The sequence below is a fragment of the Paramisgurnus dabryanus genome, chromosome 7 (assembly GCF_030506205.2).
Source record: "Paramisgurnus dabryanus chromosome 7, PD_genome_1.1, whole genome shotgun sequence".
NCBI classification, from domain to species: domain Eukaryota; kingdom Metazoa; phylum Chordata; class Actinopteri; order Cypriniformes; family Cobitidae; genus Paramisgurnus; species Paramisgurnus dabryanus.
The window spans coordinates 24,703,954-24,716,849 of NC_133343.1; the positions used below are offsets into that span (position 1 = coordinate 24,703,954).

The 12,896-nt window shown below is 36.9% G+C and overlaps 1 protein-coding gene across 4 annotated transcripts in view; it reads left to right on the top strand.

Annotated features, from left to right (window-relative positions):
* negr1 (neuronal growth regulator 1) overlaps positions 1–12,896 on the top strand; it is a 162,081-nt gene that overhangs the window by 103,186 nt on the left and 45,999 nt on the right. For all 4 annotated transcript variants that reach the window (XM_065272597.2, XM_065272598.2, XM_065272600.2 and 1 more), the window contains exon 6: positions 3,019–3,167. In XM_065272597.2, the coding sequence (XP_065128669.1) occupies positions 3,019–3,167 (149 nt within the window). The remainder of the gene's footprint in view (positions 1–3,018; positions 3,168–12,896) is intronic.

Genomic DNA, 12,896 nt, shown 5'->3' on the forward strand with positions numbered 1-12,896 from the left:
GTTGCTAAACCACGATTGGCCTGTGGCGGTGAAGGGTCAATTAAAAAATGTCAAGCAGAAGATAAAATAAAAGCTTGAGGAATGTCAATTCAATTGCTGTCTTATACGTTATATTGTATAAAATTACATATTAATTAAACTGTGAATTGTTTATGGTCCCTTTGTTTAAAAATAAATTAACTAAATAAATGAAAATTACAATTAAACAATGAAAAGAATAAAAGTTAGACTTTCACGGGTAATAAAAGTCTATATATGAACATGCAATATTTATACAGTCACTTAAATTAGAAATAGGTATGGACCAGTGTTAAGGAGAACCATTATACCATCTTAACCCTGCATTTTAATTGTATGTTTGTATAACCCCATCACCGGTAAAGAGCATTCTAAGTCTCTGCACCAATCAGTGTTGACTCAAGTGGCGGTTCTTGAATTTAAATACCAAATTACCCCATTACCCATCATTTAGCCACTCTTGCTGAGTACGATCTGAATCAGCAGTTCACACTGCGCTAATTGTAATTATAGGCTTCTCTCAATTTATTCAAATTGCAAAGGAGGCTTATTGGCATCGGGTCTGTAGTCTGTTTAATCTGGCTTTACATTGAACATTGTTGATAAACTGTTTGTACTGTATTTGTGTGAAAATTGCCATGTCAGTGCAGAACTAATGACAGGGAGGTGCAAGGAAACAAGTAATAAAGGAAAAACCAGAACGATACAATAAACCGAGTAACCAAGAGGAATGACACAGATTTTATGTTTTGGATTTTAATGAGATAATCATGAATAATATAATAATCATCTTTTTTGTTGAGTTTCTGTTATGAGATATACTGATTTCGTTTTTGTGCGTGTGTGTGCGTGTGGAAAAGTAATGGTAGCTTAGTAGCAAGGTCCCAAAATTGGTTTATTCTTTGTAATAGAGTGCACAAGTGAAGTCGTAGCTCTCCAAAACACTGTGCTATTTATCTAATTGCAGAATCTAATAGCAAAGAATGAACAGAATGATGTATTATCGTGGCAATAGATCTGAATAGAGTTTATAATGGTTTCTCTGTATAATGGCACTGAGATACAGAACGGTAGCAATGCTCTTTCTTTTAAAAAGTTTTTGCTCATATTTAAGAAAGTGTCAGCTGGAGAGCAAACAACCTTTTAGAGAGTTGGGGGGCCGAAGGTCAGCGCATCTACCTGTGAGAGGAACATGGATGACCCAGAGTCAGTGCTCATCTGAGCTCCCGCACCTGAACCTTAGACCTTGACAAACTTACAACCCATGTGCACGTTTTCCTGCTTCTGAGTTGAGAAGACTAGGGGGCAATTATAATGTTTTTCACATTTGCATTCAGAGCTCACAGTCTAGTACACATTTTATGGCCATCATTTGGTATAAAAACTATTTATATGTGCCAAAAGTTACTGTGCCATCAAGACACTAAATCATAATATCAAATTTATTCAAGTCAGTGCGAAAGATATTACACATTTGCGATTGTACACATAAAAAATAAATTATATTAATGTACTTTTTCTCACATAAGGGCATACATTTACATTACATTTACATTTATACATATAGCAGATGCTTTTATCTAAAGCGACTTACAAATGAGAAAGCATTCAATCTTTACAATAAACATCTATGACATACTTACTCTAAGGCATACCTAAAAGTAAATTGTTATTGTTTACTAAAGCCAAGTCCATTTGGGATCTGCAGTACATTATACATATTTTTAAAATAATATTTTACTAAATAAATGTGTCAAAAGCCGTGCTTATTATGGTACTTTGATTAAATGTGTTTATTATATAATATATTTTTCGACTCATTCAAACAGTATTTGTCCTATAACTAGTTTTACATTTGCAGGCAAATAAAAAATCTTTATTGTACAATGTCAGAAAAAATTAAAGGTCCTTACTGTATATGTACCATTTACTTATAGGTACAGATATGTATATATTTGGTACCAGTATGTACCTTTGAAGTGCATACTGGTACTTTTGAAAGGGTACTGCCCCAGTGACAGCTAGGGACCATTTTTGACAATTTTTTTCTGGCAGTATAGCTGCCAGCTAAAATTTGAAGATGTACTATTCATGTTAACTTTAAAGGGAACATTTCACAAGACTTTTTTAAGATGTCAAAGAAATCTTTGGTGTCTCCAGATACAGATAATGTATTATAACATGGTAAAATTGCCATTTTGTTGGTGTGAGCATGTGCCATTTTGGGAGTGTCCCTTTAAATGCAAATTAATTGATCTCTGCACTAAATGGCAGTGCCGTGGTTGGATAGTACAGAATAGGGGGCGGTATTATCCCCTTCTGACATTATAAGGGGAGCCAAATTTCAGATCTATTATTTCACATGCTTGCAGAGAATGGTTTACAGAAACTAAGTTACTGGGTTGTTCTATTCACATTTTTTACGTTGATAGAAGCACTGGGGACTAAATTATAGCACTTAATCATGAAAAAAGTCAGATTTTTATGATATGTCCCCTTTAAATAAACAGCCTAAGATGTATTACCGTAAGTTGAAGCGAAAGGCATCTGAAACTTTTATTTGACAACAAAATAAATATTGGACATCACAACACATTGTGTGTGTTTCAATTGCAACAGTCTCCCCTGTTGTGCTTATATGTAGATTTCAGAATCTTATGAAATATGGATGTTAAGTCCCACTGCTGTATTTACACTTAGCAAATAGGGTGAATTTAAATATTTTATATTACAAACCACATACACATTCAAACGGCTCTGTTATAATCTTTAAAACGCTTAGATTACAATATTATATTGCTGTTTTCAAGTACAAAATGTGGTAGGAGATGAAGAATTAAATGTTTCTATTGTTGTTTTCACTAAAGGAAAAATGCTCCACATTGTAATCACTAAAGGAAAAATTGACCAACATTGTAATCAGATTTTACCTGTGGTCTAAAAATGATATATTTAAAAGTCCTATTTCAGTTTTTAATGAAGTAATTTTTTTGTTGGCAGGATTAACATGGGCCAAGGTATTGACATCAAGAACCTCAGCTCCAGATCAATTCTCACATTGAAAAATATGACACAGGATCGCTATGGCAACTACACCTGTGTGGCTGTCAACAGGTTGGGAACAGCTAACGCCAGTGTGCCTCTAAATCGTAAGTAACAAGCATTATTCTCCACAGACTAAATCGTGTTGTGTTGAGAGTTGTTTTTTCTTACATGCTGTTAGAGTTTGAGCCAAGCTTCCAGTGAGGAAAAAAACACAGCGCCTTTACCCATTTTTAATGCATGGGATGCGGAGGAAAACCGAGAAGATGCTACTCAAATAGGCCATTGTTTTTAAAGTGTAAAGTTTTCGACGAAGCTTTTTCAAAGAAATGCCGCACTTAACACGAGATGCAATTTCTTTAAGCAGTCTGTTTGAAATGCTTGAGCTTTTTATTTCATTTCGAGGTCCCGCAGTCAATATTAAAGAGTGAGTGGGCTAACAAGATAAACAAACGGAAAAATAAAAAAGAGATAAAAAAGTGCCAGATGGAAAAGTTAAGTCTCCCACTTTTAAATGAAGCATCAAAGGCCCAGCTGAGATCGAAATTTCCAGTCTCTTTCACATTCTAGTGAAAACCAGCGGTCTGTGATGCAAGGAAACCATCAATAGACTAGAAACCGACATCTGCTGCTCCCACCAGAGCTTTTCTTATTTTCTCCATCTCTAACAAAAAAAGGAAACCTAACCTACTGTCCTCCTAATGAGAAATGGCAAGCAATTCCTGCATGCCGGGCCCCTGCACATCTGTGCGGATTGCAAATGTGAGACTTCGTTGCCAGTGACTAAATTAATGTTATAATATCGGTCAATAAGTATTGATGAAGCAAAGGTGGATTCAGGGACGCATTAATATTTAATGGAGGACCTCTACCTTGGAGACAAGGTGTGGCATACTAATCAAAGTGTGGTGTTTGATTTTCTCCTCAGCTTGAAGAAACCTATCACATGGCCCTATTTTTAGCCCAGTGTATGATTTCTTGCCTCTTATTGTACACTGCATATTGATTGAAAGTTTTTGCGGTGGTGCCGTCTAGATTAATCCAACGGATTCCTCTTTGCATGCCACGGAATTGACTGCTTACCTTTATAGAGCTTCCTGTGTGGTTTATGTGTGCCAGGATCGATGTGATTGAGAGCTTACGGCATGCGCAAAGGATATTTAACATAGCGAAAAGCTGATATTATGGTGTGCTGCTTTTAAAGGTCTTCCATGACCGAGAGGAAGTAAGGGGGGTGAAAGGTCTTTATTCCATATTATCGGGACGTTTAGGTGGAATTTGTAACGTTCATGGACTGAAGCGGGAATTGATTTTGTATGACTGGCGGAGCAGGTATACCTACAGTACTCCATTAGGTCCTCACTGGCCTGTACATTTCACCCCTCATTATTTTTTGGCATCACGTAAGTGCTTGTTTGAATGTGATTTTTGAGATTTAATATGTTAACTTATATGATGCTTAAGAAATTACATTTTCATTAAGAAAAAAATCACTCTAATAGCGCTAGTCAGATATGCTTATAGATTAAACCACATGTTTGAAACTGCATTATTTAAGCTTTCCCATTTGCCTAATAGCTTTTGCTCCAATTGTCAGACACTTTCCTCTCCTTAAACGTAAAGAATGCATGTCAAAACAATACACACATTCAGTCTTTGTTTGATCAGGCACAAAGCTTTCCATGATAATTCATTAGTCTATAAGAAATGAGCTTGGGTTTTTTTAATTTGAAAAATCTTTATTAATGCACAGACTTTTCATTCATGTCTGCGAACATCAGTTCAGTGAACATGTAATGTTCCTTTGGAAGACAAAATGTGCTGACAGTGGTTAAAGGTGATGAATTTAACATAACCATTGCTGTACAGTAAAATAAAAATGGGTGATGCATGCTCATAGACTTGACATTTACATTAATATCTCCTTATTATTCACTGTCAGCACATTTGATTGGACTTCACTGTAGATCTATGAGGTTTGCATCATTTTTGTTTAATGTAGGTGGAGAACTAACTTTCTTTGAATTTGCATTTTGAATCTGTTTGTGTAGATAACAAGCATGCAATACTTATTTTTTCATAATTGATATAAATATATGCGACAAAACAGTTTAATCTAATCTGTATTTCTGATGGCAATAACAGCATGAATATGTTAACACCCAGCCTGGCTTTCTGTTGTTAGGTCTTACTGTTTTGGGCTCACAAGGTAAATGTGAATCTCACACATTTCGGTTTCATGTGATTGATGTGTTGTCCTATTTCTGAGCTTTACTGGAACTTTAAAGCTCCCATAACACACGATGTTTCTGCGTATTTTGTGTTAATCTTGAGTACATATAGAGTAGTATTACATCATTCATATATCCAAAGAGTCGTTTTCTCAGATTTATAAAAGACAGATCAGCTGTAGCGATTCTTTTCGAATAAGCCTCCTGAAGGTGTACAGCAATACACACAAAACATTATCCCACTATCTCTGGATAACTTATGATTCACTATGTTTGTATCGTTTACATTATATGCACTTACATGCCGATTGGCAACAAAATGATGCAATTTTACGAACCGCCTGCGACTCTTGACCTGATTGGGACCGCCCCATTTCAACAAAATCCAGCGTTTAACAAACACGCACACACACAACTCTGCTGCTTCCCCGGATAAACAAACTATATCTATTGTTTCCATAATGAGTTCTTTGAAAAGCTAAAAAAGCAACACAAACAACAACACACTTCTCTGGTGATGTTGATTTCGTGTCAGCTCTTGGTTGGTTTGTGCTTGCGCTATTCTGGTTAAAGTGCCCATATAAGGACTTCCACTGTACTTTCTGCACTGAAATTGCCCACAAAAGAAATAAAGCAAGATTGTTACTTAAGAATCTCTCTTGTTCCTAAAAAAGTTTTGAATTATGAGTATGAACCCTGGCGAAGTGCATTCAGCACAGAAATTAGTTCAACTGCTTTTTTAACACTTTGCCTATGTTTAGCATGAGGAATTCAACTCTTAAACAATGTAAATAAGTCAGAATGCATGAAATAGCATTGAAACCCCCCTCCCCTTAAAGGGACATTCCACATTTTTGAAAATATGCTCATTGTCCAGCTCCCCTAGTGTTAAACATTTCATTCTTATCGTTTTGAAATCCATTCAGCTGATCTCCAGGTCTGGCGCTAGCACTTTTAGCATAGCTTAGCATAATCCATTGAATCTGATTAGACCATTAGCATCGTGCTAAAAAAATACCAAAGAGTTTCAATATTTTTCCTATTCAAAACTTGACTCATTTGTAGTTACATCGTGTACTAAGACAGCCGGAAAATTAAAAGTTGTGATTTTTCTAGACAGATATGGTTAGGAACTATACTCTCATTCTGGCGTAATAATCAAGGACTTTGCCGCTGTGACATGGCTGCAGCAGGCGTAGTGAAAGAACGCACTGCCTGAAAATAGTCCCCTTGGTTACTTTTAATGGCAGGGGACTATTTTCAGCCGGTGCGTAATATCACTTATTTAACTCTAGGGGAGCTGGAAAATGAGCATATTTTCAAAAAAGTGGAATGTCCCTTTAAACGTCTCTACAATGTTTGTTGTTGGAGATATGAGGCATAGCTTTTAAGAAACAAAGAATTTGCTGTTTTTCATTGGCATATTTCGCCTATAGCACCGTGTAGATTTTGCTGAATAATCTCCGCTTACATTTTACTGCACTTATAGCGCCGCAGAAACTCCTTGATAAAACCTTCACATCTTTGGCCGGCACCGGCTAATGGAAGCCTTCTTCATTTGCCATGCTTATCAACCACAAACCCATTATCATCTTCTTATATATCTTGTTGTCCTGGTTTCCATCCACTTACTTAAGTTGTGGTGAATATTGTTGTCGTGGTTACCATACTGCGACCTCGTCTGAGTCACGGGGTGGGGACATAAAAGATTGTATGAAATAGAAGGTGAAGTAGAACAGAAGATATGATGTCAATTTATTCTCATGAATATTGTTTTTCTCCAGGCCGGGAAACGCGCACATTCATCTTGCCGTTCAGCCAACCCTTCTGATCCTGATCTTATTCCTCCATCAATCATATATCAGGTTGCTTTCCCCGGCGAGCACTTCTGCATGCACTGTAAAGAACTGCCAAATACAGACTGTGCACAATTTATGCTGAAACATTTAAGTGCTGTGTTAAGTGCAGACGGATTAGGAAACTAATTTGCCAGTATATGCATCATAATGTACCGGCTCTGTCAAACTGGCACTTGCAGATATACTGTAGCCAGACCTTTGACTTCGGCATAAGGTCTGGTTCACACTGTAGCGTGTTCTGGCCAATAACCACCTACTTAGACAGTAACACATTAGAAAATACATGCAGGATATGCAATCCGAATTTCTGCTCGTCCTGCTCGTGCCTATAGGTTGTGCTTTTGGATAGTTAATTTGAAGTGTCTGATATCTTGTAACGATGAGGTGTGCAGAGTGTTTTTGCTAACCGTGTAAAGCCGGCCAATCAGATTACAGCTTGCTAGACTGAGTAAGTGCTTTCCAGGTTTGTGTAATATGAAACAGACTGTAATCTTAGGGTATGGCTCATAGACTGTCAAAAAAGATGGACGACGCCCGTTCGCTCTCTTCCATTGGTGAAAAGTGAAGCCGCCAGCCTCCTTATATGGAGCTGACATCTTGGGTCTTGAGTCTGCCCAGTAGCGATTTTGGGACCAGTCCTGCGCAGTAGTGAACAGGAAGTAAAGGCGCGGAATCAAGGCCCCGACCTCGCTCTTGCAGAATCTGCATATCGCAGCTGTCAATCATGACGTCACCCCACCGTTTTTATAGCATTAAATAACGAAGTAAACAAACGTATTTTAAAAACAAACACTTGAATTTACATCAGTGTGATAAAAACTACAGTAAACAAAATTGTTTATTCAGTCTCAAGTCCTATTGAATAACATAGGGAGGCGGGGTTTATGACCTATACTAGGACCAGTCACTGGAGACGTTTTGGCTTCACTTTTCAGGGCTTGTGCGACACGCTTGGTATGGCTACAAAAATTATCTTATTATGATATTGACAGTGTTATTAGGTGCATCTTTTACATGTACACAGATACTTGGTATACAGATAACAAAATGATATTTGACATTTCTATAGTTATTCAAATTGCATTTGTTGTCCTCATGTGCAGTGGTTTTGAAACCCTAATCAAATTTAGTTCAGCACCGAAAAGGACAGGCGAACAGATGGACTGACATTTATCGTTCTCATTGACTTTTATCTTGTATTACAACAGTCATCATTTTGGCACGGCGCGGTCTTAAAGGATGCTGCCTCGCTGTTTTTACACCGTATGAACGCGGAGCATGCTGGCTCTTGAAAAATAAGCTGTTCGTGGTGCACCGACTCTGTTTTGGCTATAAAACACCTCCTGTCCAATCGTTAACGAAGGCGACGGTTAGAGAAATATGCAATCCGTGCAATGAGTCTGTCCATGCATGAAAGATAGAAGGTGCAGCCATTCAAGGCTTTTTTCTTCTGCATTATGCCTGTGTGAAGATTAAAGAAAATTAGACCCTTTTAATAATTCATTTTGACCTTCAAGTTTTAGAATCCATCTTTAAGAGGCCGAAGTAAAGCGAACGAATCCATGCGCAGCTAGTTGTCTCATTCTTAAGGACATAAGTGATCAATGCACAGCAGATCTCTCAAATCGTTGCAATTTATGTTTCAGTGAATTATATAGAAGCTGTGAGCTTCTCCGATTGTGCCTTGCAAAGGAAAAGAAATATATTATTATAGAATGAAATGCTATTCCTCCCACCACGATGATGTTTTTTTCCTGCAAGTGAGAACAGAGGTCGTCTAGTGTATTTTGTGTGGATTTAGTGTTGGGTACTCTTTTGCTCGATAGCTAAAGATCACTTGACATGCAGTAGTGTAAAGAAGAGATAATGCATTGAGTGAGAGAACAATGTCAATGTAGTGTGGTTTGTAAAATACAAATTGCTTTCCAATGACAATCAGATATTAACCAGAGGGAGTGAAAATCTTTTCATGTCTGCGTGAGGATTATCAATACAGTATGTAAGACTATAATGTGTAACATTATCTTGATCCAGACAGACAGTTGTTTTACAAGTACCTTATTAGATTTCTCAAAAGACTGGAATTGTAATTTGCCTTGAATGAGAAACGCATTTATAGAGAAACTTTGGATGGGCGTTTCTTTAAAAGATTAGTTCATTTTCTTAAAAGAAATCTGGATAATTTACTCACCACCATGTCATCCAAAATGTTGATGTCTTTCTTTGTTCAGTCAAGAAGAAATTATGTTTTTTGAGGAAAACATTCCAGGATTTTTCTCATTTTAATGGACTTTAATGGACCCCAACACGTAACAGTTTTAATGCAGTTTAAAATTGCAGTTTCAAAGGACTCTAAACGATCTCAAACGAGGCATAAGGGTCTTATCTAGCGAAACGATTGTCATTTTTGCAGAGAAAAATATAAAAATATGCACTTTTAAACAACAACTTCTCGTCTATCTCCAGTTCTGTGATGCACCAGCACGACCTCACGCAATAAGTCATCACGTCAAGAGGTCACGGATGACAAATGCGAAACTTCACCCCAGTGTTTACTAGGGATGCACCGAATATTCGGCCACCGAAAATTTTCGGCAAAAAATGGCTTTCGACCGAAAGACTTTTATCACCGAAACAATACGGCCGAAATGTTGTGATGACGCAAACAGAAACCGCGACCTGCACGTGCTTGTCTGAAGCAACATGTATGCGGCATGGATGTATTTAACCGCAAAAAGGCGCTAAAGTACGCACAGAGGCACCTGCGGTTGTGTCCGGTCCAGACGTGATCATCACAGTGAGTTCGCCCTTCTAAGATCCGAACTCTTGATGTGTAAACTTTAGAGAGAGTCGCGCAAATGTGTCTCATACTGTATAGTCCATTAACATACATGTGCCGAATAAAGCAATGAAAAACAACATAACGTTTTTATGTTGCGCTGTTTGGGATTCGCCTTCGTTCTCTGTGTGCGCGCACGTTTAAGTGCCCTCAATAGTGCACACACGAGTGAGACGCAAACAAGCGAACGTAAAATCTTTCTGTTATTGACAGGGCACATATAAACAAAATTATCTCCAAAGTATTCTTTTTCTAATAAAAACATTTGTTTATGTCTTAAGTGTACGTATAGATTACAGTCAGAAACCAGTCTCTGCTTATTTAAAGAGACAGTAACCTCAATTAACCTACTTAAGTCTAACAAAGAGACAAATAGCTCTAAAAATAGTTATATTTAATTTATACAATAAAGACAGTGTTATGACTCATTTAATTCGATTTCTGTACCTAATGCTAATGTTAGCCCTTATTAATGTGCAGCTTTGTTCTTTTTTATAAATGTTTGTAATTTCTTTATTTGTTATTAGATTTTCCCCACCCCCTTTTTGCTGATCTGAAAAATAATCCGATCCGTGCCTCAAAAAATGTAATGTGATCTAAACCGTGAGTTTTGTGATCTGTCACACACCCCTAGTAAAGTTAGTACACAGTGATAGCCATAAATGAATTTACTAATAATTGGCATAATAATTTATTTCGGTGTTTCGGTTTCGGTTTTTCGGCCTTGGTTTCCTCGTTTTCGGCCAAGAATTTTCATTTCGGTGCATCCCTAGTGTTTACAATTGTGGAGAAAGAGGACCGTTCCGACATTGTTGTATGTGGAATGATACTAATAATTATATAATAATTAATGTCTTTGTGTCAGTTTATTGTTTAAAATGGTCTGCAAATGTGCGTTTCATATATGTAACATGACTTTTCCATGGCATTACGCAATAACGTGAGGTCGCGCTGGCGACCTTGTGGTTTAAAGTTGTGGTTTAAAAGTGCATATTTTTTATTTTTCTTGTCAAAAAAGACAATCGTTTCTATTTGTTGTATAAGATTATTTATATGATTTTATATGCGGTTTGTACAGTGGTGACTAAAAGCAAAAAGATTTATACAGTATTTGCTTTTAATGCTCCCTCAGGTCAGATGAAACCATCTAAGTATGGTGTATTGTACAAAATAATTCGGCAAAAAGGCAAACCACAGCGTATTAGGGAATCCAAATCATACAAAAAATGCATGGAAAAACATAAAGCTCACAGGTAATAAAGCATGCATGTTATTTATATTTGTTGATCCTATTTGTAGTAATATTTTGTAGTCATTGTCTATGTCTTTATTAACTTTGCCCATGTGTTGTGTATTTTTTTTTGCCAAGTCTGAAATCTGTGCTTTAGTTTATACTCCAAACACATCAAAGGAACATGCATACACAATTTCCATGACCAAGAATTTTGCCCCTAATAGCATGGATTTAAAATATTTCCATCTGGTAAATTTCCAATAGAGATTGGATATGTGGTTAAAAAGAGAAAGTTTCACGTTAAGTACATTAAAAGTTTTAGATACTGTAACTAGTAGACAAAGTAGTTTTACAGAACCTACATGTCTAGAAACAACCAGAAATATAAAACAAAAATGTATCTACAGTATGTTAATTTTCATGAAATGATATAAGAACGGTTGTGCTAAATCTTCAACAAATCTACAAAACCATGTTTGATCATAACCCACAGATAAAACTTTTACCTCTTTATCTTGTTTTATACCCTCTCTCGTCAATTCTGATTTAAAGAATCTGAGTTGATTCCCCATGAAGCAGTGTTTCTAGTCATGATCCTTTTATGTTGCATGTCTATGGGCTTAACATCGCGTTCGCAAAGCCCTAACACACTACCTGTGTTATATCTTACACACACACTCAACCCTGATCCTAAACCCACCAACAGTAATGATGTGAACTGTCTCTTGGCACTGTGATTTCAACTCCAGGGCTCTCAATTTAGCTTTCCAGAGAGAAGCTTGTGTTGAGGTCATTACATCCCTTAATAACAAAGCCTCAGTTACTGTATTGAGTCACTGTAATGTTGATCTAAACAATGAAAGAGAAAACACACATCCTGGCTTATTTTCTTTGTGTGCTTTGGCTGCACTGTCGCAAGGGAGACAATGGTGGGATGATTCTTTTGACAAATGTCCAGATGGGAGATTGTAGACATTTTTGCCTCTTTCTTTTCCAATGAGTGACCAGCGCTTGTTATACAACTGCTTGAATTCTTTAATAATAATTTGCTAATAATAATTGTTTAATTTGTTATATAATTTTAATGATAAAGGCACATTGATTGTTAAGAAGCTGAGCAGTAGTAAGGTTACGTCAAAACGCAAAATATGTCTAGAGAAGTATGGATGTCACTTTGTTTAAAAAAATATTAAATCAAAAGTATACTGTCAAGAAAACATTTTACAAGAGGAATTCGGGCAGGTTTGTTACTATAGGTTTGTCCATAGTTAAATCTTTCCCCGCCATTAATGAGTTATCTTGTCAACTAAGAGAAAACATTTCCCTGCCAATGACGCTTTCCTGACGAGTTTGTACGGTAATCTGTAATTCACTAGATGGCGGTCTTACAAAATTACTAAAAAAACTGAAGCAAAAACAAATGTAATTCATTTTAAACTCCGTGTATGTGAGGAATAATTGATGACGTGCCGTTAAATTATTACAAAAATAATGCACACTCGAGGTGGTGATGCAGCCACGACGCGAACAGAGACATGGAGAGAGAAAGAAAAAAATAGCGAGCAAGCGACAAATAGAGGGCGAGCGAGAGAGAGCGGGCGAGCGACAGAGAGAGAGGGGGGGCGAGTGAGAGAGATTGTGTGAACGAGGCTACCTCTGTGTGTCACTAAACA